This window comes from Balaenoptera ricei, chromosome 19, assembly GCF_028023285.1.
Source record: "Balaenoptera ricei isolate mBalRic1 chromosome 19, mBalRic1.hap2, whole genome shotgun sequence".
In the NCBI taxonomy this organism is placed as follows: domain Eukaryota; kingdom Metazoa; phylum Chordata; class Mammalia; order Artiodactyla; family Balaenopteridae; genus Balaenoptera; species Balaenoptera ricei.
This window is the reverse complement of record NC_082657.1, coordinates 8,044,931-8,072,827: the sequence shown is the minus strand read 5'-3', so window position 1 is coordinate 8,072,827 and position 27,897 is coordinate 8,044,931. Positions and strand designations below refer to the sequence as shown.

At 53.6% G+C, this 27,897-nt stretch overlaps 2 protein-coding genes and 1 long non-coding RNA gene across 8 annotated transcripts; 2 read left to right on the top strand and 1 right to left on the bottom strand.

Annotated features, from left to right (window-relative positions):
- Positions 1 to 586: 586 nt before the first annotated feature.
- Positions 587 to 18,336, bottom strand: TMEM143 (transmembrane protein 143). 2 transcript variants are annotated; one of them, XM_059904200.1, is made up of 8 exons: positions 18,040 to 18,336; positions 17,433 to 17,673; positions 15,972 to 16,076; positions 10,111 to 10,305; positions 8,783 to 8,910; positions 7,422 to 7,701; positions 2,319 to 2,508; positions 587 to 1,685 (listed from the first exon to the last, which is right to left on the bottom strand). In XM_059904200.1, the coding sequence occupies exons 1-8, from the start codon at positions 18,060 to 18,062 to the stop codon at positions 1,471 to 1,473; spliced, it is 1,377 nt and encodes a 458-aa protein (XP_059760183.1). In that variant the 5' UTR covers positions 18,063 to 18,336; the 3' UTR covers positions 587 to 1,470. The 2 variants fall into 2 exon arrangements, with proteins under 2 accessions (XP_059760183.1, XP_059760184.1); XM_059904201.1 differs by lacking the exon at positions 18,040 to 18,336 and adding an exon at positions 17,767 to 18,032.
- LOC132353198 (uncharacterized) lies at positions 1,449 to 3,072 on the top strand. The gene is made up of 2 exons (XR_009498971.1): positions 1,449 to 1,772; positions 2,867 to 3,072. It is a non-coding gene; the product is annotated as an uncharacterized LOC132353198 (long non-coding RNA).
- Positions 18,326 to 27,817, top strand: SYNGR4 (synaptogyrin 4). Of its 5 annotated transcripts, none has more exons than XM_059904207.1 (5): positions 18,326 to 18,522; positions 19,491 to 19,691; positions 25,762 to 25,999; positions 27,176 to 27,315; positions 27,557 to 27,817. In XM_059904207.1, the coding sequence occupies exons 2-5, from the start codon at positions 19,599 to 19,601 to the stop codon at positions 27,788 to 27,790; spliced, it is 705 nt and encodes a 234-aa protein (XP_059760190.1). In that variant the 5' UTR covers positions 18,326 to 18,522; positions 19,491 to 19,598; the 3' UTR covers positions 27,791 to 27,817. The 5 variants fall into 5 exon arrangements, with proteins under 5 accessions (XP_059760190.1, XP_059760188.1, XP_059760187.1 ...); XM_059904205.1 differs by having other exon boundaries at positions 18,326 to 18,575; positions 19,494 to 19,691; XM_059904204.1 differs by having other exon boundaries at positions 18,326 to 18,604; positions 19,494 to 19,691.
- The last annotated feature ends 80 nt before the right edge of the window (positions 27,818 to 27,897 follow it).

Below are 27,897 nucleotides of genomic sequence, written 5' to 3'. Positions count from 1 at the left end.
ATCTGACCTCTGATCAATTTCTATTGATTAAGGAGGCCAAGAACCCTGGTTGGTAACAGTTGGTCTCTCTTTTTTCTCCCTCTGACCCTTCCTCTGAGAAGACACTTTTCCATTTCCCTCTTGGAACCCATCCCCTCTTCTTCCCCGACCCTCTCCAAATGCTGCCTCTAATCTATATGACACCTTAGTAAAAATTCGATGACACCCCCCCCCCCCTTCTCCAGGCTTACTCAACCCCACATCAAGACAACATGTGGGAAGGGGAGAGGCTGGCTTTTACACCAACCCATCCCCTGGCTGTGTGTCTTTGTGCAGTGAACCATCTGCCCTATCTTCCGTGTTCAGAGGACCCAGTCTTTTGGGGAACCAGGGCTCCGCTCAGGAGTCAGGTCCTCCCTAAGATCCTCTTCTGTGACCCACAGCCAATCTATTTCACCAACTCCAAGCCTAGTCTCTATCTAGGACTACAGCTTTCTTTGCCCAGGACCCACCCAAAATGCATTCCCCCAAGACCCAGAGTCTCTTCTTTCCAGGATTCCAATGCCTTCCTTCTCTCCAACCCCTGCGGCTACCCCACTCATCCAGATTTATGAAACATGATTTATTCCTTTGGGAGAGGGGACAGGGGAGAAATTGATAGACCAATAAATATTGCACAGGCCACTGGTGGAGGCAAGATCCAGGCTGAGGTAGTTTCTGTAGAAAGGGTGAGGGACCTGGGCAGGGAAGGCACCTGAGTTTTGTTGTTGGGGCCTGAGTGGACGTGAGCCTTGGGGTGAGGATAGTTTCTGGTTCCTCCTGGCCCAGCCTTCTGCCTGGCACAAGGCTCCCAACCCCTTCAGCCTGGACAAGCTGATCGACAGTTGACCAAATGGCCTGCCTTATAAGTAGCTGCAATTGATAGAAAGATCAGGTCTTCTCTAAAAATTCTGATTGGTTGCTTCCATGCAGGGACAACTGGCTGCCCAAGGTTGGTTGTGCCCAACAGCTGTCATTGGCGGTTTGCCAGAGAACCGGGCTAAAAGGCTCTCATTGGACGTGGGCTGGAGCTCTGCCTCGGTGAACACGATGGGCAGTTTGCCCGGTACAGGCTAAAAAGACAGTGATATATAGCCTCGAGAGGGCACAGTTTAACAACTCTGCCTGGTGGTTTGTAGCGTTGCACAGCTGTGATTGGCTGGCACCACGTTTAAATGTTTACGGTGGGGGGGGGCGGGGCGGGGGACCAAGATGGAACAAAAGCAGAGCCAAAAAGCTTTGATTGGCTGTTCATCCGAAGAGGGGGCCTAGCAACAGCTGGCTGCCTTGATGGGCGACTTTGTTTAAGAAAACAGAGTAACGTTAAGTAGTAATAAGTAACTGGAAGTTGTGGAGTGTTGAAGCATCATAGCCGTGATTGACGGCTTGTCGAGGAGGAGGCGGAGCTTAGTTCCCAACCTGCTGGCTGGGCGGGGCGGGACAGAGAGGTTTCTATAAGGGGTCGTCAGTGCTGGGTGGTGCGGCCTTGGGGGAAGTGATAGTAGCCAACAGGTCTAGTTTGGGGAAACCCGGGGGCGGGTACATCCCGATGCTGGGGGTCAGGGCTTGCAGGTGGGCCAGGGCCCGAGTGCCGTTGAAGGCCACGTCACAGCCTGACTGGGCTAGAAGCCAGTTCTCCACCTCCGACTGGAGCCACTGGCAGGTCTCTGCAGAGGGAGAGGCAGGTGTCCTGAGGAGGTCAGACACACCTGGAAGGACTGAGAGCGCGCAGCAGGGAGGGTGCAGCACGGCGAGTAAGAGGGGTCTGGGTTTGGGAGAAGCCTAGGGGAGTGGGACAAAGCCTAGGAGGCTCAGCTTTGGGGCTCTCATCTGGGGACAAGCCAGGGACTCTTGTTCAGGGGAGGGACCACCTGGCGCTTACACAGGTAACAGATAAGGCTGTCTTGTAGGAAGTGTTTGGGTTCACGTATAGGAAGAGGCGGGCGGGGAGTGGGGAGCATGCCACAACAGGAGCCTGATCCAAGACTCCTACCGAGGTTGAGGTTAGGAGAGGGAGGTCACCCCAGGGAAGAGCAGAAGCTGGGTCAGGGGTCCCGACTGCTGAATCGGGTTCACCAGCGCGAGCCGGGACTGGGAGGTGGGCATCGTGGGGATGGTGTCTCACTGGCGCAGGGCCACTTGGGACTAATGGTTGTCTCAACCCGGTAGGGGCAGGGTGGAGTTTGTTCCACGTGGGGCCACGTCTGAGCCAGGCAGCGTTGGGAAGGGGCGGGGCCTCGCGGGGGCGGGGCTGCAAAGGGGGCGGGGCGGGGTGGGCCACCTGGCACTCGCAGTCCTACCTTCCGGCTGGCCCCGCGCCCCCCGGGGCCGCCGGGCCAGGAAGCTGTGCGCCAGCAGCGCCTCCTTGGTGTGCTCGTCCTGCGCGCGCAGGGCCAGGGCGCTGAGCAGCTCCGAGTTGTTGGACGTGCTGCGGTAGTAGAGCATGTGCGCCAGCTCCAGCGCCTGCACGCTGCGCCGCTGTCCGAACATCTGCAGGCCAGACGAGATCCGGGAGGGTCAGGGCCGTGCTGGGGCTCCACACCCCCATCCAAACACCCCCCCCCCCCCCACCCAGCACGCACCGTCACCCGTATACACACCCCTGGGTCACTTACGCTGGTACAGCCCTTCCCGAGGGCTCCAGGGACCTCCCCAGACCTCTTCGGTTCAGGTCCCCAGGACTGGGGCCTGGGTATTTGTATGTTTAACCCACATGCTCTCGCCCCTGGTTTGCTCCTCTGAGCCACGTATTAATGGATGTGTTCGAGGATTTCCGGGCCATAGGAGTTTTAGTCTGGGCACTTTTTGTTACTATGATTTTTTTTTTTTTTTAATCCTTATCGTCTAGACACATACTGAAGTGTTTCCAGATGATGCGTGTTGGATCTGCTTGAAAATAATCCAGCGGTCGGGGAGGCGGTCTTTAGGTGAAACCTGATTGACTGTTGCTAACTGCTGACGCTCGTGCTGGCTACAAGGGAGCTTATTACACTATTCTATTTCTGCATCTGTGTGAACTTTTCCATAATTAAAAAAAAGGTTTTAAATGTTAAATTGTCAAAGAGAAGTGTTAACGGACAACAAATACTTGATAGCCGTTTTCAGAGAAGAAGGCAGGGAGGGCCAGGTCTGGGGCCCAGCTGTCTATTGGCTGCCCCCCTCCCCCACCTTTGGCCCCGCCTCACCTGGACCCCCTTCCCCACCCTTGTTGTCCCTAAGGAGGGAAATGAGACCCCACCAGTGCCCTCTGGGGCTCACATGCAGAACCTCCACCCAGATTTCTCTTCTCATCCACCAAATGAGTTCAAGGCTGCTGGGTCCTGCAGCCCACAGGCCTGGATGCCAGCCCCATCTCTGCCCCCCTCCAGCCGTGAGGCTGTGGCTAAGACCTGAGTCCTCGGGCAGCGCTGTCTGTGAACCAAGGCAGATGACAGGAAGTGCTCCGGAAGTTAATAGAACACTTGGCACAAAGGCTGGCCAGTCACAAGCATTGAAACATTAGCTACACATATTCGTCCACACGCCTTGCTGGATGCTGGTCCTTGAAACACAAGTATCTTCTGCCCATAGAGTGTTGCCCATCTTACTCGGAGACCTAAGGTGAAATGCCTCTGAAATGAACACAGCCCTGGAAGATCGCTGAAATGGCCAGCACAGTACCAATGACATGCTCTGTGTGAACTGCACTCTCTTCTTACAAGGCCAGCACAGTTGGTTAATGTCCCCGCATTGGAACGAATCTCCATTTCTTTGGTTGGAGGCAAGATGCAGGAATTGCGTGCGTTCCAGATTGTCTGGTATGAAAAACACGTTGGGTTGTGTGCCTCTTTCTGCCAAGCTTATGGAGTAGAATTCTCGCAGGTTAAGTGAGCAGGTCGTGCCACTCCGCGGCACGCAGATGAGGCCAGACCTCCCCCTGGAGAGGGCTCACCACTGGCCACCTGGATGTTCCCTTCAACGCGGCCCACGCTGAGTGTGGTGTCTCCTCTCACCCAGCTCCCGGCGCAGCTTCTTCCTCCCCTGGGGTCCCTATCTGGGGTGGCCCCACCATCTAGCCCATCACAGGCCAGACCTCGGGCACCATCCTCGCCTCCTCCTCGCCAGCCTGTCAGGATCTGGCTCCAGCCTCCTGCCTTGACTCTCTCGGCCGGGTCCCCTCCCCTCCAGCCCACTTAGTGCACAGCCCCGGCCTCCCCCCCGCCCCGGCCTCAGTCTTCCCCACTCCAGTCTGTCTCCGCACAGCCCCGGGACTGACCCTGCTCCTCCCCTGCTCACAGCCCTCCCATGGCTCCCTCGTGCCCTCAGAGAGTCCAAACTCCATGGCCTGGCCCCTGAGGATTTCTCCCACTCACCTCCTGCCTCTCCCCTCTGAACGCAGCCCGCACTGAATTAGTCAATTAACCCCGAGCATTGCCCTGAGCACACCCTGCTCTCTCAGGCTTCTGGGCCTTGGAACAGGCCAAGCCAGCTCTAGCTGTTCCTGGGAAACACTCACTGCCTCATTGTCAAGGTTCAGGATGGTCGTCGCTTCCCACAGACGGGCAGATGCATCCTCGGGTTCCTGCAGGGCCCACTGCGACCTCCGTCAGGCACGTGGCTGTCTGTTCGTGTGCCCCGCACCTCTCCCTCCAGGGCAGGACCGGCCCTGCGGCATCTCTGGGATGCCAGCTCAATAACCCTTCTCAGGCTGCCTCACGGGCCTTGCCTGTGCCGGGCTGAGGGGGCCCCCAGTGAACCAGAGTACAGCAGGAGCCTTCTCAGCCCAGGAAGTCTGGGAGGGCTTTCTGGAGCCTCTGAGCTGAGGGTAAGGGCTGAGGCAGGGTTGGTCAGCCCGATAACGGGGATAGGACATTTCAGAAGGAAGAACAGCATATGCAAAGGGAGAGAAGAAAAGAGAAGCGGGGGGAGGAGCTACAAGTATATTTTGGTGGAGCTGAAGCTGGGAATTGTGTCAGATGAGGCTGGGGAAGTAAGGTCTCCGATGCCAAGTTGTGAGCAAGGGAGAAGCAGGGCCAGCCCCGGGGCCAATGGGGATGGGCTGGAGGGAACCAACGGGGGGGCTAGGAAGAGGGTCTGAGCTGGAGCCAGGAGAGAGGAGAGGAGATGGGCACAGAGACTTGGAGTGGGAGAGGCAGGAAGGACGGGCTGAGGACTGACGGGTTGGGGGGCAGGGCCAGGGCGACTTCCAGGTGTCTAGCCAGTGACTGGGGGACAACGGGGTCAACCACAGATGGAGAACCAGGAGGAGGAGCAGGTGTGGGAGAGATGCTGCCCTCCACCTGGCCAACTTGGCTGCTTCAGGCTGAGCACAGAGCAGCCCGATCTAGGAGATGATGGGGAGCTGCTTGTGGAAACCGCGGAAGTGGACGAGCTCTTTCGGGGGGGGGGTGGTGGAGGGAGAAAGAGGGACGTGTATCCTGCGGCAAAATCAGCCTCCCAGGTGTTTGATCTGAGCATCTGCCCCAAGACAGGGAACTCGGGAGGACAAGGGGGTTTAGGGGAAGATGCATGCTGTGCGGGCAGCTGGCCAGAGGCCAGGGAGGCCCACATTTAAGGCATGGAGGGAGTTCCCTGGTGGTCTAGCGGCTAGGATTCGGTGCTTTCGGTGCCATGGCCCGGGCTGATTCCCTGGTTGAGGAACTGAGATCCCACAAGCCAAATAAATAAATAAGTAAATAAATAAATGATAAAGTTAAGGCATGGAGGCTCAGCCATGTCTAAGGGATGCAATAAATTAACTAGTGAACTGGGTTTTAAACTGGGTGCGTCAGAGCCCAAGAGGCTCAGGACCCTCCATCCCCACGGGCCACTGAGAGGTGGCATGGATAGTCCTCCCTGGGCTAGAACTGTGTATATCCTCCCCAGACCAGCTCGGCACCCTCCCCTCCGTTGTCCGTGGTTGCCACATGCCCTCTATGCTTACAGCCCTTCCATAGCCCCCTGCCCTGAGGCTGAAGTCCAGGGCCCCTGCCTTGGCATTCAAGGCCCTCGCCACTCCCTCTGGGGCCTCGCTTCACCACCCTGCACCCCAGACTCCATCACTGTGAGATCCCCCCAAGCTGTGCTCACCCAGCCCCCTGAAAGGCTCAGTCCCCGCCTTTCAGAGCTTCCCTCCAATCCCACCTGACCCTTGGTTCTAGGTAGGAAGTGCTCCCCCCACCCCCGCAACCCTCTCAGCCAGCGCAGTCTGGTTATTATCTGTGGGATTTATTAACCAGGCTGCCTACGAGCCCATTGGGATGGCTGAAAACAGCTTGAAAACCAATGAACCAGCAAGTGAATGATCGGGCACAACAGACACTTCATGCCAGTCCCCATTCCTGGGGCCAGTGCCAACCCGGGGGAGAATCAGTAAAAGGCAGCCCCTCGAGGCCACCTCAGCCTCGAGACAGAGCTCGCGGCTCAGCAAGCAAAGCACAAGTTGGATTCCAGCCCCCAACTGTCCCTTCGGCCGCGCATCCTTGGATGCTGAACAACCTGCACAACTGGATGAGGCGGCCCTGCACTCACGTGTAGCGGAATCAGGAAGGGAGCTTGTTAACAATACAGGCCCCGGTCCCAGAGTTTCCAATTCAGTCCATATGGGCTAGAACACAGGAGGCTGCGTTTATAAAAGAGCTCCCCTGGTGATAGTGACACCTGGCCAGGATGGGGAAGCCCAGCCTCAGGAGACAAGAGCCCAATCAGTCATAATATTAGTAATAATGGTAATGGCGAACTCTCATATAATACCTTCTGTACTATGTGCCAGGCTCTGTTTTCCGCACTGTATGCGTATTAATTCATTTAATCCCCACAACAACCCTCACTGTCATCTCCACTTTAAAGAGGCACAGAGAAGTTAAGCAGCTTGTTCAAGGTCACACAGCTAGGGACTTCCCTGGAGGTTCAGTGGTTAGGACTCCACGCTTCCACTGCAGGGGAATGGGTTCGATCCCTGGTCGGGGAACTAAGATCCCACATGCCACGCGGTGCGGCCACCAAAAAAGAAAAAAAAAAAAGGTCACACAGCTAGAACACGGTAGAACTAGATTCAAACCCAGGCAGTCTGGTTCTAAAACACACACCCTTCCCACGTCACTAAGCGTGCAGTGAGTGGCTGTGAACACTTGTGTCCCACTAGCCACGTGCCAGCCCTGCATCCAGTGTTCCTCACAGATTCACTCATTTCCTCCTCACAACAGCCCTACCAGGCAGGTCTTGCTATTATACCCATTTTCCAGATGAGGAAATCGAGGCACAGAGAGTTCAAGAAACCTGCCCAAGGTTGTGTTGAGTAAATAAGGAAAGGAAAGGAATCACAGCACGAAGCAGGAATAATCCACAAAAAGAGAAACAAAACGATAGGGTGGCCTGACCTGGCTGAACACCAAGGAGCAGGCTTGGCGGGGTGGGCCGCTTACCTTGGCGGCCCGCAGGCCCATGAAGGCAGTGAAGAGCAGCAGCAGCAGGGAGGTGGCCATCTTGAGGTCGGAGAGCACCACCATGCCCACGTTGACGAAGAACACCACGCCCGAGACGACCAATGTGACATTGAGCAGGGCCCGCTGTAGGGTGGGCGTGCGCACCTTCAGCTCGGGCAGCAGCTGCTCCAGGCCCTCCAACGGCATGTCCTTGAAGCTCTTCAGCACCAAGTGCCCCCGCTTCGTTCGGGCTGCTAGCACCACCCGCTTAAAGTATCTCCTGATGGCCAGAGATGGAGGGGCAAGGATGGTCAGGACCACCCCAGGGAGCCCCACTCCAACCCTAGGACACTCTCTCTGGCTCTGTAGTCACATCATCATTTTAAAAGCTAAGTAACAATGGTGGGAGGAAAGTCAGACAAAAGTGTCCAACAATAAGGGATCAGTGACATGATGCGATCCCTTATTATTGGACACATAGGTTGCTTCTGATTTTAAGAACTTGATAAATGAGAGCTAAGATTCTTTAATTATCTTTTTAATTATTTTTTAATTGAAGTATAGTTGATTTACAATATTGTGTTAGTTTCCTGTGTACAGCAAAGTGATTTAGTTACACATGTATATATGTATATACTTCTATTCTTTTTTTTTAATTTTCCATTATAGTTTATTACTTTAGTTAATTTTCAAATTCAAATTCTATATATATTTCAGAGTATCTGCTAGGTGCCAGGGAGTGCTATTTAGCTCTGGAGAGACAACACTGCCTTTGTGGAGCTGCCTTTGTGGAGCTTATAGGCCAGCATGAGAGACAGATAATTAAACACAGAGTCTGCAAGTATAAGTATCTCCTTGGAAGAGAGTCCTGGAAGTGGAATTACTGGTTTAAAGGATATAAGAGACTTTTTGTCTTTGGTTTTTGTTGTGTTTTGTTTTTGGATTCGTGACCGTATTTGATACACTGATTTCCAGAAGGATTGGGTGATTGACAGGTCCACTGGCTGACTGTGAGAAGGTCTGGCTCTCCTGACCCTACTCTGTATTTGAATATCTGTTAAAAACATAATGTTCATCAGAATCCTGGTGGTACCAGTTTTTCAGAATGTGGTCTTCCCTCTCTGAGCCTCAGTTTTCCTCATTAGGAAAATGGAGAAAAATGTCTTTACCCTTTCTCTTCCCCTGGGAATTGTAGTTCTTACTTCTCCTTGGAAAGAAAAGGCAGTATTTGATTCACCTCTCCCCCTTTCTTGACTTCCCACCCGGGTCCCAGACACCCAAATCCAGACACTGACCTGTCAGTCCCCTCGACTCTAACCTTGCTCCCTCTCGCTGCAGCTGGGGAACAAGGGCCGCCTCACCTCTCTGCAGGGGGCGACCTGAAGAAGCCACGCTTGGAGCCCACGCTGGACTTACGGGGCATCTGCCCGACTCGCTGGCCCAGGGCCCAGAACTGCATGTAGATATACTGGTCCAAATTTATCGTCACCTGCCAAGGGGGAAGAAGGAAACAGGGGCAGCTGAGCATAAGCTGGGGTGTGAGTGCGGGATACTCGAATTAGATGCCCCTGCCCCAGATGATCCCCTGCCCCCCACTTCCCAGGCTTATCATCACCCAGTGTGTAGGCAGAACAGCCACGTATGGTTGTTCATGTTGTATACTGCACAAGGGCACAACACCCAAGATGGTGCCATTCACATCACAGTCATCTTTACTACCATATTTTCTAGAATCTAAGATGCCATTGATTTTAAGATACTCTATAATTTATTATTTTATGAAGCAACTAAAAGGGAAAATATATTGCCAATTAAACTATTTCACACTAACCCTTGTAAGTCACATCCCAATTTCAGAGACAGTAAAGTATGACTTCGGAAAAAAAGCACATCTTAAAAATCACTAAAATGTGGAACTTTGGAAGATTTTAGTATTTTTATTATAATTTTGTTGACTTTTTTTTTTTTTTGGCCGCACCACATGGCTTATGGGATCTTCTTAGTTTCCTGACCAGGGGTGGAACCTGCGCCCCAGCAGTGAAAGCGCTGACTCCTAACCACTGGACTGCCAGGGAATGCCCTAATTTTGTTGATTTTAATGGTGAGTATTTTGTACTGATATTATTTATTATAGTCAGCCCTCCATATCCGTGAGTTTCACATCATTTATTCAACCAACTACGGCATGGAGAAAAAAATTTTTTAATTCCAGAAAGTTCCAGAAAGCAAAACTGGAATTTGCTGTGTACCACCAACTACTTTACATAGCATTTACATTGTATTAGGTATTATAAGTAATCAGAGATGACAAAGTATGCAGGAGGATGTGCATATATATATGCAAATACTATGCCATTTTACATAAGGGACTTGAGCATCCGGGGATTTTTATATCCACAGGGGTCCTGGAACCAATCCCCCCCATACCAAAGGACAGCTGTATTGGTTTTCTGGCAGATGGTGATAAAGTCTCTAGTCCTAAGAAGACCTGTATCTTATGATACTTTTCCAACAGATGGCAGTGAAGTGACCTGAGAAAGAGGTGCCTTTTTCTAATTCACCAAAGGTGCCACAAGGGCTAGTGCCCTGTGTTCAGGACTACAACTCCCGGCAGCCTCTGCTTCCCAAAGGCTCCACCTCTACCCCAAGGCATCCTGGGAGTTTTGGTTCTCCTCTGGAAGACAAGCACCTGGACCTCATCCTGAGGGTGATGGACCACCAGAGCGTAGGCCAGGGTGTCCTCTGAGAGCGGGGAGAAGTTGGCCTGGGCCAGCAGGGGCTCCAGAGCCCGAAGCACCTCCTGTTCATTGGACAGACGCTGGGGGTCTGTAAGTGAAGGCTGGTCAAGGGTGTCCCTGTCAGGGTTGATGGGGTCATACAAGGCCTGAGGAGAGAGTCAGAGAGAAGAAAAATGAGCTAGGTCACTGCATGAGGGATTGTGGGTACACATAAGGATGTTCCTGGCCCCATCCTTTAAATGATGGGGTATCCCATGGCTTGATTCTAGGCCCTCTTTCCTTCTCTTCCCTCAAGCTCGCTCTAAGTCACCTTGCCATCCCCATGCCCTTAAACACCACCTCTGCGCAGATAACTACCTAACCCACATCTCCATTTCGGACCTCTCCTCCAAGTTCCAGACCTAATACCCATTTCCAGTGCTTGAGCTCTGTCTTCCTCTTCTGCCACAGTAATAGAGGTGAAGGCGGCCATGGGGCTGCCCAGATGGACTACATTTCCCATCTTCCTCTGAGAGGCTAGGTGTGGCTAGGAGAATTCATCAACAGAATGTGAGCAGAAGTGACAGGTACACCTCCTCCCTCACTTCTTGCCCCCCTGCACTTTCCACTCTTTCCTTGTTCTACCAGCTTAGAATGCTCTTCTGCCTACAACCCAGTGCTGAGCCCACAGAGATGAAGATAGTGCCCTAAGGGGATGGCAGAACAACAAGATGGAAGGAACCTGGGTCCCGGCATCATCTCATGTGGAACAGAGCTGCCTATACACCCTGGCCCACTTACCACAAGGCTGTTAAGTGGGAGAGAAAGAATCCTCCACCTCCTTTAAACTATTGCCTTGTGGGGTCTGCTTGTTACAGCAGCTAAGCCTTTATAGGAACTAAACAAACTCTCCACTTGACATTTCTTTAGGGATGTCACAGTTGCCTCAAATCCAACATCAAGCCCACAAAATAACATCCTCTAATCCCTATCTTCCAACAAAATAACCATTCTAGATGTCCCCTCACAAAGGTACCAGACCTAAATTGTACCATTGTAGATGCTGCAGACCTAGACATTTATCATCTTTTCATAAGGAAATAAAGGGTATAGAACAGCACCATCCAAAAGAACTTCCTGCAATGATGGAAACATCTCCATGTGCACCATCCAATAGGTTGCAGCTGGCCACAGATGGCCACTGGGCACTTGAAACGTGGTGGATGCAATTGAGGAATGGGATTTTAAATTGTTATTTAATTTCAATTATTTCAAATTTACACAGCCACGTGTAGATAGTGACTATCATATTAGACAGCCCCAGGCTAGGGTAAGGGGTGCTTTCTTCTAATTTGCACACAGACCCTGGTACAGACATCAAGGTCAGTGTGGACATCCACTCACACAGACCCTCGCCTTCACAGTCTTAATTCATCCCTGCACAGGGGGGAGAGCGTCTGACTCACGATCGTCCCCACCACCCCCCTCTCAAGCCTTCTATGTCCCACACTGGGGTCCTGAAACTCCTCCCCAAACATGATCCCTCCCCAATTCCCCCCCCACTCCACCCCATGGCGCCCCCCATCTTCTCCATCTCAGAAGAGGCCAAGCCCATCCTTCTGGGTGCTCAGGCCCAAAGCCTTGGGTCATCCTGGACTCCTCTCTTTCTCCAGCCCATCAGCAAATCCTGATGGCACCACATTCGGAATATTGATAGATCCAGAATCTGACCACTTCTCACCCCCTGGACTGTTGTGGTGGCCTCAGCGCGGGACTCCCAGCTCCCGGCTCCCATCCTCACCCCCAGTCTGTTCCCGGCACGGCCACCAGAGGGTGCCTGTTGTAATTTAAATCTGCTCACGCCTATTCTCTGCACAGAACCCTCCCCTGGCTTCCACCTCACCTAGAGTCAAAGCAAAGTCCTCACTGTGTCCCACAAGGCCCTGCAGGATCTGGCCCCAGGTCCCCTCTTTGACTTCATCTTCAGCCCTGTCCCCTTTGGGCACTCAGCTCTACCCCACCAGCCATCTTGCTGTTCCTCCTTACGCACCATGCACACCCCTGCCACAGGGCCTTTGCACTTATCGTTCCCACAGATCTCCATATGGCTCACTCTGGCCTCCTTCAGGTCGCTGCTCAAATGTCACCCCCTCACTGAGGCCTTCCCTGACTACCCTACCTAAAATTGCAAAAATACCTCTGATTTCTTTTTCTTCTTAATTAGGGTTACCAGATTTAGCCAAAAAGAAATAAAATGCAGGACATCAAGTTAAATTGGATTTTCAGATCAACAACAAATAACTTTTTAGTTTAAGTATGTCCTATGCAATATATAAGGATTATATTACATGGACATAATTATACTTAAAAAAAAAATTCATAGCTTAACTGAAATTCAAATTTAACTGGGTATAGAAGGTTGAATACTGTCCCCTAAATATTCATGTCCCCCTGGAACCTCAGAATACGACCTCGGGCTTCCCTGGTGGCACAGTGGTTAAGAATCCGCCTGCCAGTGCAGGGGACACGGGTTTGAGCCCTGGTCCGGGAAGATCCCACATGCCGCAGAGCAACTAATCCCGTGTGCCACAACTACTGAGCCTGTGCTCCAGAGCCCACGAGCCACAACAACTGAGGCTGCATGCTACAACTACTGAAGCCTGCGTGCCTAGAGCCCGTGCTCCGTAACAAGAGAAGCCACAGCAATGAGAAGCCCACGCACTGCAATGAAGAGCAGCCCCCGCTCACCACAGCTAGAGATAGCCCGCGTGTGGCAACAAAGACCAAATGCAGCCAAAAATAAAAAAAATAAAATAAAATAAATTAAAAAAAAAAAAAGAATACAACCTCATTTGGAAATAGGGTCTTTGCAGGTATAATTAAGGTAAGGATCAAAGTGAGATCATACTGGATTATGGTGGGCCCTAAATCCAATGAGAGTGTCCTTATAAGAGACAGAAAAGAACACACAGAAAAGAAGGCAATGTAAAGATGGAGACAGAGATTGGAGTGATGTGTCCACAAGCCAAGGATTGCCAGCACCCACCAGAAGCTGGGAGAGAAGCATAGGATTGTTCCCTTCCTGCAAGCCTCCAGAAGAAACCAACCCTGCCAACAACTTGATTTTGGACTTCCAGCCTCCTGAGCTCTGAGAGAATAAATCTCTTGTTTTACACCACCCAGTTGATGGTAATTTGCTATGGCAGCAGTAGGAAATGAGTAAACTGGGTGCTCTGTACTTTATCTGGCACCCCTATCTATGGTACTTAGCACCTCTTAACATATTTTACTTCTTTACCTTGTCAAAGGTCTGTCTCCCTCACTAGAACATGACGCCATGAGGCAGATACACACATCTCAGGCTCACCGCTGTGTCCTGGGGGCTGGAACCATTCGGGGGACACAGTAGGCGCTCAGTAAATATCTAGTGAGTGAATTCAATGAATAAATGCGTAGGAGAAAGGAGGAGCAGAGAGAGGTCACCTGACAAGGTCACCCGCACGCCTAGTGAACGACAAAGCTGGTGCCTGAACTGGGGCTCTTCTTGTTCTTTGCCTGGTTCCTCAAGGGACTTAGGTCATAGGTCACCAGCAAATGGTCACCCAGTGTGTCTCACTCACCTTTGGTGCTTCTACCCAACCCTCTCAGTGTCTCCGTTTAAAACCTGCTGCCTCAGTGAGAATGTGTGTCTTCACTGTATATGCTTTCTGTTTCAATATATTTAAATGTTTATATAATAATATATTTTTAAATAACTTTTTAAAAAAGTGCTCCAAAGAAGAGCTTGGAGGCCAGGAGACAGGGGTGCAAATCCTGGCTCTGCCACTTGGGACCTGTATGATCTTGGGCACATCTGGGCCCTCTTGGAGCTTCAGTTTCTGCTTCTGCAAATGGGACTGATGGCAGCTGCTCCTCGGTTCTGCAGGAAGGAGTTGCTGAGCCTGACACAGAGGGGCCGATGTTGCCCCTCATCAAAGCAAAGAGGAGAGCTATAGGGGGGCAGGAGCGGTAAAGGGTTAACTCGGCAGGCCTGGGTTGTCCAAACCCTGCACATTCCAAAGAACTGGTGGGCTCCTGGGAGGGAACCTCTAAGCCCTTGGACTATCCTGCCTGATGAGAGTATCTTGGTTTACCAGGGGCTTGGGCCACACCTGATAGTCTATGCTAACAATGTGACTCATGGTGGGGCCATAAAGTAGCAGTTTGACCTCTGGCGGGGCTGAAGACTAAGTAAGTAAGATCAGCCACGTAGGCGGTCAGCCACGCCTGCCTGACCAACCACCATAAAAAACCCTGGACACCAAGGCTCAGGTGAGCTTCCCCGGTGGGTTATCACCCACCCTGCGTGTTGTCATGCATCACTGATGAGAGAATTAAGCACTGTTCCTGTGACTCTGCTGGGAGAGGACAACCGGAAGCTCTCACCTGGTCTCTCCTGGACCCCATCCCCTTGCCTTTTTCCTTTGTGATTTTGTCTGTTCTCCTTTCGTTGTAATAAACTAGGACTGGCAGCATAACAGCTTTTCTGAGCTCTGTGAGCCCCTCGTGAAAATCAGGGAACCTGAGGGTGGTCTTGGAGACGCCCAACACAAGATCGTGGAGAAGGAGGAGGAGGGTGCTGAGAATTTGGCTTCCACCGTTTCCTGGAGCTCTACTTCTCTCTGATTGCTCCTTATCCAGCCCCCTCACTGCTTCCAGTTCCCCTCCCCGACCTCAGGACTGGCACTCACTCCTCAGGACTAATCCCCCTGGTGGCTGCATGTAGCACCATCTAGATACTTCCAGGGTTATTTCTTAGCCCAGCCCCTTCCCTTGACCTCCAGCCTGTGGGCATTCAAGTCCCTCTCTCTACCGGGCTGTCCAATAGGCAGCTCAAATTTCTGAGTCCAAAACCGAGCTCTCAATCTTCCCCACAGACCTGTCTCCTGCCCCCCACTCTGTCTTCCACGTCTCAGTAAGTGGCAGCTGCATCCTTCGGGAGAAGCAGGCCTGAACCGCTGGAGGCCCCCTTGACTCCTCTCTCTCTCAAGGCCCCGCCCACACAGCCGAATGCTGATGCCTTCGGACCATTAGCAGCGTCTGGCCACTTTTCACCACTTCCACTGCTATTACCCTTGTGGGAGCTGCCATTATCTCTCACTTGGACAAACATAATAGACTCTTTAATAGATCTCCCTGCCTCTGACCGTCTGTTCCCTACATGGCAGCCAGAAGGATCCTATTGACACCCGAATCAGCTCATGACCCTCCTCTGCTCAGAGCCCACCTGCGGCGGCTCCCAGCTCACTTAGCATAAAAGCCAAGTCCTCTGCGTGGCCCACAAGGCCAGGCACAATTTTCCCCCACTCCCTCTCTGCTCTCACCTCCTGCCCTCTCTCCCTCCAGCCAGTGGTCCCATTGCCATTCCCCCAACACTCCAGGCCCTCTCTCACCTCAGGGCCTTTGCACTTGCTTTTCGCTCTGCCTGGAATGTCCTTCCCCAGACACCCATCGGGCTCGCTGCATCGCTTCACTCAGGTCTTAGCTCACCTGTCACCTCCTCAGAGAAGCCTTCCTTGACCACCCTGTCTAAAACAGGTGCCCTTCTCGTCCCTCTCTATTCCACTTTCAATAGCACTTACAACTCCTGGGTATCATATTTTATAATTATTGATTTATCATCTCCCCAACTGGAATGTCACCTCCACAAGGGCATGGCTTCATCTGTTCTGCTCACTGCTGCATTGCCGGTGCTTAGAACAGGGCCAGGCTCCAAGTAAGCGCTCAGAGAATTTTTGCTTAATGAATGGATAAGCAAACAAGGATGACGGGGCCAGAGGGGCCCTGTCCTCACCTGCAGCTGGGCCAGGATGTGATGGTAGTGGAACAAGGTGCAAAAGTTCACATGGGTCACGAACTCCTCCAAAGCCGCCTTCTCCGCAGGACTGGAATGGAACTCCTGTTACCTCGGGAAGCAAAACTTATCTTTAGGCCTCTCCCTACTTCCTCATGGGGAGGAATTCTTTCCTGGGCAGCCCAGACAGACAATCAGAGCTCTGGGCTCTTTAAAATTTGGACGTTTTTTAGAAGGGACAAGGGTTGATCAATTTCACTGGCCAAGAAACTGAGGTAGCTCCAGAGAGTGAAAAACAGATGGCTCGAAGAGCTAGATGTTCAAGTTCCCACTTTGACACTTACTGACCAGCAGTCACTCCTTATTTGTGTGCCAGGCACTGTTTGCTGTCATGATATCATCCTCTAGAGGATGCAAGGAGGTTGACGGAATTATAACCCTCATTGTTCAGAGGGGACACTTAGATTCAGAGAAGTCACTTGCTGAGGGCTACACTGTCTGTATAAAGAGAAGTGGTGGCCAATCCAGGCCCATCTGACTCCAGAGCACACATATTTAACCACTTTTTTATGCTTCCTATCTCGGTGCCCGGGGTGAATGTCATCACTTCTCTGAGCCTGTTTCCTTATCGGCAACAGAGGATCATACCCTCTTTCTCAAAAAAGCAATGGTGAGAATGTGATGTAATTATGTGTGTCCGTATATGTATGTACATGTGTGTTTATGTGTGTGTATGTATACTTTTGTGTATGGATAAAGCCCAGCACAGGACTTAGTCCATATAGGTGTTTAATCAATAATTATTAAATGAATGAATGATAATACAGAATAATCACAAGTATGATGGCAATAGTGGGGTAAGCTGTTAGGGTCGAGCAAGTGCCTACTTGCCTCACCCTTGTCCCTGCCCTGCTGTGGAGTCAGACCACTTTGGTTCAAATCTGGGCCACTAGTCATGACCTTGGGTGAGTCACTGCCCTTTTCCTGATTCAGTTACCTCATTTGTAAAATGGGAATGATGGTGGGTCCTCTCTTATTGGGTTGTTCAATAATTCAATAATATGTGGGAAATGTTTAGCACAGTGCCATATAATAAGAGCTCTGTGTGGTATCATTATAATTATAGCTTCGTGGGTATAATAATTATTATTAGGCAGTAGTAATAGTAATGATGAGGATGATTATTCTACTCATTTTGTAGAGGGCAAAACCATGCCCCAGTGAGTGCTTGTTCCAGCCCCCAGAACAAGCTAGAGTCTGGAACTGCTGCTGTATCTGCATCTCAAAGGTCAGTCCCCTGCATTACAACTCACTCCACGCCCACCTGGGCCTATAAAGGGAACAAGAACTACAACTCCCTAGGGGCGCCAGGGCAGCCCTCTATAGCATGAAGGGCTGTACCGCCGCGAGGCCTGCCGGGATTCGTAGTTCCCAGGCTCTTAGACCCGGGACGGGCGGTACCTTTATCAGGAGGCGGAGCAGCTGCTCTTTGGAGAACGGGATGAACCGCTCGCGGTACTGCTGGGCCCAGTCGCGGGGCTCCGTGGGGTTCCACATCTTGCGGTACTCCCCCATCTTGGCCGCCAGCGATGACAGGGCCCGGGTGTGGCCGAGGAGCGCGGGCAACAGGGGCCATACTCGGACCCTGGATCCCCAGACCCCTCGGGTCACATGCAGCATGGCCAGACCCTTTCCCCGCAGCCTAAACGAGGGAAATGGGCATAAGTCAAAGGTCATCTGGGGGTAAAGGCGCCCTCTCCACCTCCGTGTCCCAACTTCCAGGGGCCGTTTCTACCTCAGGAAGGGCGCAGAGCCCATCCGCCCGCCTCGTAGGCCCTCCTGTCCGTCCCCTCCCACACTGCTCAGTTGGCCTGAGTCCTAGGCAGGGGTCAGAGGTCTTCAAGTCCTGGAGCGTATTGCGGGCCCAGAAGCCCTGTGGTGGCACAACTAGTCTCTGCGGGGTCTAGGCGGCAGGTGGATCTTAAGAGCATATGATATGCTCGGAAGGCTACATAGGGGTGCAGGGCCGCCCACCCCCGGCCAGGCAATCCTTCACCCTTTCCCTCACCTTAGCCAACGTTCGACTGTCATTGAGCCTCCTGCGCATGTGCAGAAGAGCGTCCTGGTCCTTCGAGGTTCGGCTTCAGTCCGCAGTAAGACGCATGCGCAATGCCTGGGTCATTGAGCGGGGTCCATTTTCTTCTTCTAACGCCCTGTGTCGACTGCGCACGCGCAATCTGCCTGCCTTGCTCCACAACTCGCGTTCCTTGGACTCGGCGCATGCGCTGCAGAAGTATCTCCTTGTCCAAGAGCTTCAAAGGGAAAGGGGCGGGGCGGGCGCCAGACTCCCGGGACTTCTGGGACGGTGCAGGGCTTCCGCGCGCAGCCTGCCAACGGCGGGCGGCCCAACGTCCGCTGAGGCCACGCCCCTGCTCCTGTCAGCTCCAGAGTAGGCGGGGAAAGAGAGGGGGCGGGGCTTTGGCGCAGCCAATCAGCTCCAGCAGAGCAGGAGCGAAAAGGCGGGAAAAAGAGGAACCAAAAGAAGGCTGAGGTGGGGCCAGGACCAGGAGGGGAAGGTGGGCGGAAGGAAGAGCCGGCCTTCAGGTGACGTTGACCCGGCCTCCAGAGCAGAGGTGACCCTTTGTCAGGCAGCATCACCCCCAAGTGTCACCACCCCCCTTCCACGTCCTTAAAGGGAAGACCCCGATTCTCTGAAGGTAGCTTAGTGCCGGGGGCACGACCTCCTCATTCTGAGGGGACAGCTGAGTTCCGAGCCCATGTTCCCCACACATCTGAGGTCCAGACCCCCGACTTGAGGAAATACACTTTTATGAAGGTGGACCTGAATTCTGAGGGGAGGCCCTGATTCTAAGGCCATCACCCGCAATCACGAGGACAGCCTAAAATCTACCCTGAGCTGCCTGGGGTCTCCACTACGGGTGCTGTCACCCCAAAGCCTGAAAGGGATCCCCCTGTTTCACACCTCCCCGGGGTTCTGATCGCCATTCCAGCACCCCTAGTCCCTCGAAAATCCCATTAACACAGTCCTTAAAATGGGCCCTCTGGCTCCTGTGTCAGGGCATCACCCCAGTATCCTGCCTTCTCCCCGCTCCTTCTCCCTGGCCTGGCATCTCCCCACCCTGCACCTCCACCTCTGGGGCCCCGGCAGCCGCCTCACCCTACAGCCTCCTCAGCCTGCATTCCTGACTCCTGGGACCCCAGCAGCTCCCTCACCCTGTACCCCTACCTCTGGAATTCTCAGAAGCCCCCTCCCCCGGCACCCCAATTCATGGGACCATCAGCCCACCCTCTCACCCTGCACCCCCATCTCTAGGACCCCTACCCCAGCATCTCCTTCACCCGTGCACCGACTCCTAAGAACCCTCACCCTATATAACCCCATCCTGGGACCACAAGGACCCTCCCATCCCCTGCCCCCTACTCCTGGGACCCCTGGCAGCCCCTTTACCCCGCACTTGGGACGCTAACCATCCCCCCACCATCCCTCTTGTCTTGCAGCAGCTGAGCCCCGGGGTGGGTCTGGAGCCTCCGGACGGCAGGGCCCAGCAGGCAGCGCCCAGCATCCCTGCTCCGGCCTCCCAGGGCCTGGGCAGCAGAACGGCAGGCATGCACATCCCGGAAAGCCTCCAGGACCTGGCCGACAGTGAAGCCGTGCAGTTTCTCAAGAGGCCAAAGACGATCGCGCGGATCTTCGCAGGGGTGAGGCCCTCCTGTGGCCCGGCTGCCCCGTGGGTGACAGGAAACAGGTGTCTCACCTCCCAGACCCAGAGCAGAGAGAGTGGGGGGGGGGAGAAGAAGGGGTCAGATGGGGAAAATGAAGCCAAAGGGAGCTCATAAGGGAAGTCACCCTTTACTGAGCATCTAACTATAGGCCCTGCGCTATTCTGAGCACTTATTAACTCTCCTGGGAAGAAACAACCCTGCAAAGTGGGTGCCATGGAGCCCCATTTTTGAGAGAAGAAAACTGAGGATCAGGGAAAGTTAAATAATTTTTTTAAGGCTGTGCTGTCCAGTTTGGTAACCACAAGCCACATGTGGTTATTCTAATCTAAACTAAATAAAATAAAATATTCAGGGAATTCCCTGGCAGTCCAGGGGTTAGGACTCTGCACTTCCACTGCAGGCGGCCGGGGTTCCATCCCTGGTGGAGAAACTAAGATCCCACAAGCTGCATGGTACGGTCAAAAAAAAAAAAAAAAAAAGAATTCATTCCTCAGTCACAGTGGCCACATTTCAGCCTGGCGGCTCTCATATTGGACAGTAAGGATCTAGAACATTTCCATCATGGTGGATGGTTCCATTGGACAGCGTTGGCTAAGGTCACACAGTAAGAGGCAGGGAATCAGACTGGGGTCTGTGAGATGCCAGAGCCCATTCATTTTCTACCTCTCAGACAAGGGACCAAGAGAGGAGCAGGGGCTGGGGCCTCTGGGGGGAAAGATGCACAGAGGTAGGAAGAGAATAAGAATATGTAATGCAGACCTAAGATGCCAGAGGGTGGGTGCTCACTATGTGCCAGGCACAGTGCCAAGCAAGGGATTTACCTGCATTCGTTTCATCATTACCGCATTCGCGAAGAGTCAAGACACCTGGGGTCAGATCCTCATTCAGCCCCCGACTTTGCTGTGTGACCTTGAGCCGATCACTGCTCCTCTCTGGACCTCAGTGCTTGAGGAGTTAAAGCTGTGACTGTGGGCTTTACACTCTGCAGCCTCCACGGCACTCCTTTGACAGAGTTGGGAACCGAGGTCCAGGGAGATGATGAGATTTGATCGGGGTCAGGAGAGTAGGTGGGATGCCCGGGATTGAATGCAGGGTCCTATTCCAGAAGGATCGATCCGGCCTGACTGAGAATCCTGGTTCGGCCACATGGTCTCCATGTAGAGTGACATCCTCCCCTGCTTGCCTGGGTTGGTCCTGGCGTAATTATCAGCGGCACCTCCTTTGATTCTCAGAAGTGCCCCGTTTTATTTGATAACTTCCCTGGTCACCCCAGGTCTGTGTGACCTTGAGCAAGTGACTTGATTTGTCTGAACCTCCACACCCTCCTGTGTATAGTCCTTCCCGCTCACCAGGAAAGACTGTGTGTGAAAATGAAATCAAGGCCCCTAAACTGATTAGCGTGCACCTGGCAAGTAGCCATCTTTCCTTCCATAGCGATTATTATTATTTTTTAAAATTAATTAATTAATTTATTTATTTATTTATTTTTGGCTGTGTTGGGTCTTCGTTTCTGTGCGAGGGCTTTCTCTAGTTGCGGCAAGTGGGGGCCACTCTTCATCGTGGTGCGCGGGCCTCTCACTATTGCGGCCTCTCTTGTTGCGGAGCACAGGCTCCAGTCGCGCAGGCTCAGCAGTTGTGGCTCACGGGCCTAGTTGCTCCGCGGCATGTGGGATCTTCCCAGACCAGGGCTCGAACCCGTGTCCCCTGCACTGGCAGGCAGATTCTCAACCACTGCTCCACCAGGGAAGCCCGATAGCGATTATTATTGGGACCAACTTGTGATCGAGGAGAGAGGGATGGGTTTGGGGGGCATAGGGTGGTGGGGACTCATGTCCATCGTCATTCTCACCCAAAGGAAGAGGTGAAAAGTGCATTCCACATCCCAGTTCCAAGTCCCTCGCTGTCCTTCGCTCTTCCGCTCCTCACCACGACCCTATGACGTGGGCATCATTACACCTGTTGGACCCAAGGGGAAACTGAGGCTCACAGAGGTTGAGCGACTTGCCCAAGGACGTCACCCAGCTGGAGAGCGAGTCAGAAGGATGCATGGGCTTGGCTTCCGATGCTTCAGCAGGAAGGGCGGTGGCGAGGGAGAAGGGGGTGGGGAAGGGCTGGGGGGAAGGGCCTCCGACCGTGCCAGACGTTTCAGTCACGGACTTTGCCTGCCGCCTCCCTCCTCCCTCCCCCCTGGCCCAGCTCCTCGGCAGGGAGTCTCCGGGCAGCTGGTCCTCCCGTCCTTCGTCCTTCTCACAGCTGCCTGCCAGCTGGTGCCATAACTAATGAATCTTTGCTCCCTCCCTGGGGACAGGCCAGGATGGGTGTGGAAGGAGGTCGGCCTCGGACTTCAGAGGCTTAGGGTCCCTCCGGCCCAGCCAAGCCCCCTTCTTGCATGTCCAGCTGCAGCCCAAAGTTTTTGGGGTCAGTGGACAGACAGCCCGCGGGCCTGGAAGTCAAGGGGGCTGGATTCCAACCCCCTCCCCCCATGACTAACCTTGAGAGGACGCTTCCCGTCTCTGGCCAGTCATGAGAATTACCATCAGGGGCAGGTGCCCACGTCTCTGCAGCACAGAGACAGACCGGGAAACTGAGGCTCCAAGAGGTGAGCAATTTGCCCAAGGCCAGCCACACAGCTGTCGGAGTCAGACGCGGCTGGCTCTTTCCACTGCACCGTCACGGCTTTCAATTTATCACCTGTGAAAGGGCGGTGGATTAGTAACCACGACCACGCGGGGCCCCCGGGGCTGCAGGGAGGGAGCGCAGGTAAAATGAATTCGGGCTCAAAAATGATCAATGGGCCTTCCCGTCCTTGACCTGGCTCTGCCTCGGACCAGCAGGGCAAGATGCTCCCCTTCTGCGGACTCAGTGCTGCAGCCCTGAAATGGAACGGATGTGAATACCCTCCCTTAATGCTAAAGTGCTGGACAAAAAGAGGGACTAGTCATTATTATTATTATTATTTGTTCTTTTTATTCAGAGAAGGCAATTAAGGCAAAGGAGAGAGGAGAATGGACAGAGGCTGATGAGTTTAGGGGTCCATCCTCTGCCTCTCCCATCCCCACTCTGAAGGGCAGGGCAGGAGAAAAAAGAAGGGCCGAAGTCATTCACTCTTTCAACACATTTGCAGAGGTCCAGTCTGGTGCTGGGTGCTGGGTGTAGAGAGAAGGGGCCCACATGCAGCCTGTCCAGGAGGAGTTCAAATTCTAATGAATTACCTTCCCCTTGTCTCCTCCCTCCCTCCTGTCCCCAGCACTACCACATCCAATCAATCACCAAGTCCAATGTTGCGTCCTAAATATCACTGGCTTCCCCAGAGCCCTGGCCTCAGCCTTTCTGCCTGGGCCCTCCCATCCATCATGACCAGGGAGATTTTCTCTAACTCCCTGTCTGACGCTGGCCATCCTCTGCTCAGAACCCTTCCATGCATAAAATTAAGTCCAAGCTAGAAAATTAATTTTTGCCAGGGCTCCCAAGTCCAGGCCCCTCGGTGTGGTGTTCAAGGCCTCAGAGGGTCTGGGCCCTGCCTGTGTTTCCAGCCTCACCTCACACCAGATCCCTCAGATGAGATTTGTCTCCAACCCTTGCAGGAGCTTCACTCTGCAGCATCTGGCTTTTGCACACATGGTTTGGCCGGCCTGGAATGTCCTTCCTCCTGTCTGCCTGCAAAACTCCTCATTCTTTTTTTTTTTTTTTAAGTTTTATTGGAGTATAGTTGATTATAGTTGATATTGTGTTAGTTTCAGGTGTACAGCAAAATGAATCAGTTATACCTATACATACATCCACTCTTTTTTAGATTCTTTTCCCATATAGGCCATTACAGTCTATTGAGTAGAGTTCCCTGTGCTATACAATAGGTCCTTATTATCTATTTTATATATAGTAGTGGGTATATGCCAATCCCAAACTCCCAATTTATCACTCCCCAAAACTCCCCATTCTTTAAGGTGCAGTTCAGATCTCACCTTACTTCTTCCTAAATCCGGCCCCCTGACTTCAGTTCCTGCTCAAACCTTGACTCTCTCCCTGAGCGCAGGCCCCAGCCTCCTCCCCAGCCTCCCAGCCTCCAGTCTCACTCACTCCAGTCCAACTCTGCATGGCCCCACAGGGGTCTTCATATACCCGGAGCTGACCCCGCCCCTCCCCTGCTCTCAGCCATTCCATGACTCCCTACTGACCCTCCGACAAGATCCCACTCCGTAGCCTTTCTCACCCTGCAGCGTTCCTTACAGGCCTCACCGCATCCAGAAAGCCCTCCTGGACCAGCTCCCACCCCCCATCACATACACACACTGGTTCCTTCCATAACTGGTGTGGCCCCTGCCACGCTGCATTGTGACCATCTGGGACAAATCACTTGGGCTTCAGATTGTCACTGAATCTCATTGATGGGAACCCCTGCCCTCAGGACTTCTGGTCCAGCCGGTGGCAGCATATACAGCAGGGGTTAAAGCAGATTCAGGAGCCAGACAACTTGGGTTCAAATCCAGGCACTGCCTCCCACTAGCTGACTGACTTTGGGCCACTCTTCACCCTCTCTGTGCCTCAGCTCCATTATCTAAAAAAACGAGGGTGCCCACATCCTAGGGTGGTTGTAAGGATGACACAGGCTAGTGCTTGTGGAGTACATCGGTGGTTTCATAAATGAACAGGGTCAGGTGGACAGTGCCACCCCAGTGTGCTCTGTGCAGTGTGTGCACAGACAGAGGTGACAGGGCTAGCATATCGGTGAGGCTGCATTTGCTATTTTTTTTTTTTTTTTGGCTGTGTTGGGTCTTCGTTGCTGCACGTGAAGACCTAGTTTCTCTAGTTGTGGAGAGCAGGGGCTACTCTTCCTTGCGGTCGCAGGCTTCTCCTTGCGGCATCTTCTCTTGTTGCGGAGTCCGGGCTCTAGGCGCACAGGCTTCAGTAGTTGTGGCACACGGGCTCAATAGTTGTGGCGCGCGGGCTTAGTTGCTCCACAGCATGTGGGATCTTCCCGGACCAGGGCTCGAACCCGTGTCCCCTGCATTGGCAGGCGGATTCTTAACCACTGTGCCACCAGGGAAGCCCTGCATTTGCTTTTTTTTTTTCTTTTTTTTTTTTTGGCTGTGCCGTGTGGCATGTGGGATCCTAGTTCCCCAACCAGGGATCGAACCTGTGCCCCCTGCAGTGGAAGTGCAGAGTCACCACTGGACTGCCAGGGAAGTCCCAGGCTGTATTTGCTTTTAAAAAAAAAAAAAAAAAAAAGCCTTGGGAATTCCTTGGTGGCCTAGTGGTTAGAATTCAGCTCTTTCACTGCCGTGGCCCAGGTTTGATCCCTGGTCGGGGAACTGAGATCTCACAAGCTGTGTGGCGTGGCCAAAATATATTAAAAAAAAAAAAAAAGCCTTGAAGCAAAAGGTGAATGTTTGTTAGGTACTGAGTGTTTATTACACTTCTCTCTGTACTTTTATATGTCTTTGGAATATTTCACAAATTCCTTTTCTTAAATGGAGAGGAATTAGTGGAGCCGGGAGAGAGGAGGAAGAGGTGGCAGCCAGAGGGAAAGACTTGAAGGCAGAGAGAATCAACAGGATAGCGGATACTTATTGCCCTCTCTTCCCGTATCCCGGGCACAGTACATTTCGTATTGGTACTTGGGTTTGGGGGCAGAAGGCGAGCGTGAGCGAGGTAGGGGTGAGTGGGGGGGAGATGAGGGGCTGGGACTCTGTCCTGGGGCTGCTAGAGAGCCATGGGGGTGCGGGGCTGGGAGCTGGGAGGGGCAGGGTGTGGAAAGAGCCCCTGGGGGGCCGTGTGGGGAGACTTGGAGGCAGGGAGGCCGGGGAAGAGGCTGGGGCAAGGGCCCAGCAGGGAGGACGAGGCCTGAGCTGGGATGGAGGAGAGGGGCCGAGAGGCAGCGGGAGGATGGCTCTGGGCAGCTCTGAGGATGTGATCGGGAAGGAGGGGTCAGAACCACCAGGAGGGTGAACCACGCCCAGTGATGGGGACCCGCCCAGGAGGATGAGCCAGTCTGGGGAGATGCTGAGCTCTGCTCCGGCCCCTGGGAACCCCCGTCCCGCACCCACAGGTCTTCTCCCTCATCGTCTTCTCCTCCCTGCTGACTGACGGCTACCAGAACAAGACCAACTCTTCGCAGCTCCACTGTGTCCTCAACAGCAGCAACGCGGGCTGCAGCTTCGCTGTGGGAGCCGGCCTCCTGGCCTTCCTCAGCTGCCTGGCCTTCCTCGCCCTGGACGCCCATGAGGGCCACATCGCCAGCAGCCGCTTCAAGACGGCCTTCCAGCTCCTGGACTTCATCCTGGCCGGTGAGCCCCCCGGGCACTGCCCTTGACCACCCAGCCGGCCACGACCGTCCTCCACACGTGACCCAAAGCTTTGTCCCTCACTTCTCAAAGCTCTTCTGCGTCCGCTGTTTCCTCCCGGGGAATCATTGCCCATCCCTTAGACTCAGGGTAAGGGTGATCTCTTCTGACGCCCAGACTAATTCTAGAAGCCTCTCTCCTGCCCAGCTTTTTCCTCGCATTCACCTCCCTTCTTCACAACCTTTCTTGAAAAGCCACCGGTGGCAGTGGCCAGAAGTAGGGTGCAGAGCGCAGAGTCAGACAGACCCAGGTTTGAAATCTCACCTCTGGCGCCTCCTCAGTGTGTGGGTTTTCTCCCCTCTCTGAGCTTCTGTAGAAGCTGGGATGAAAACTCTCACCTTCAGGGTTTTTCTGAGGATGAAATTCGAGAAGGGACTCCTGCAGTGATGTTGATATTTACCGGGCACATCCCATGTGTCAGGCACCACTTCAAGAGCTCCCCATGCCTGTCTCATTTCTTCCTCAGAACCACCCAGGGAGGGAAGTCCTGTTCAGATTCCCATTTCACAGAGGAGGAAACTGAGGCTTGAGGAGGTTGGGTAATGGCTGCTGAGTGGCAGATCCAGGCTTCCAAGCCAGGCCTGGCCTCCTAACCAATGCTGAGCACCCTAGATAGAGCCCGGCACACAGTAAGCGCCAAATAAATGCTCGTTCCTTTTCCTCAGGCCCCAGGCTCCTTCCTCTCCCTTCTCTGCACCTGCCCAGTTCCAGCAACTTAGGGCTGGGAGGGCCCCTAAAGGTCACTGAGTCCAGTGCTGTCCAAGAGAAGGTTCTGTGAGGACGGGAATGTTCTGTGCCTGGACTCTCCAACACAGGAGCCACGGGCCACGTGTGGCCGCCGAGCACTTGACGTGTGGCCAGTGCCACCAAGGGGTGGAATTTTTTTTAATTCTATTTTAATCGATTGGAATTTTTGATTGAGTGAAACATAAAAAGCCGCAAGTGGCTGGCGAGGCCCGTAGTGGACGGCACACCCCACTCCAGGGGGTGTTCTGCGGCCGGCTGGGAGGGAGAGGCCGCAGCAAGATCCCAGCCCCCAGCCCCAGCCACCCTTCCTGAGCCCTCTCTCCCCACCTCACACCCCCCCCTCCACCCCTCTTCTCTCCCTCGACCCCCCAGCCCTCTGGGCAGGCATTTGGTCCGTGGGATTCTGCTTCCTGGCCAACCAGTGGCAGCGTTCGCCGCCCGGACAATTCCTCCTGGGGAGCAGCAGCGTCAAGGCCGCCATCACCTTCGCTTTCTTCTCCATCCTCGTCTGGGTGAGGAGTGTCTTCCCTTCAGGGCGGGGTGGTGTGAGTTAAGAGGGCTAGAACCTTCCACCCAGCTCCCCAGGACCTCCGCAAGCCCCTTTTGTGACTTTGGGCAAAGAGGGAAGAAGGCGCCCCTTCCTCCCAACAGACGCAGCCCAATTGTGGGCACCTTCCAGTGAGCTGTGGCACAGCTCCCGCCCGGGCCAGCCCCACCCACACCAGCCTCCAGCTCGCCCTCCTCTGCCCACAGACACTCCAGGCCTACCTGGCCCTCCAGGACCTCCGAAATGATGCTCCAGTGCCCTACAGGCGCTCCCTGGACGAGGGCGGCGTGGTGCTGACCTCCCTCTCCCCGCCGTCCGCCGCCAGCCCTGTCAACACGCCCACCACCGGTCCCCACAGCCTGAGCTACACCAGCTCTGCCCTGTCCCCCCATCTGACCACTCCGAAGGCCCCCCGCCTCACTATGATGCCCGCCAACTAGACCGCCTCATCCACGCCAGTAAAGAGAGACCCCTCCCTCCAGAAGGGTTTCTGAAAACTGCCCTGTGTCCTTCTCATATCTGTTTCTCTCCAGCCCCTCGAGCGGCC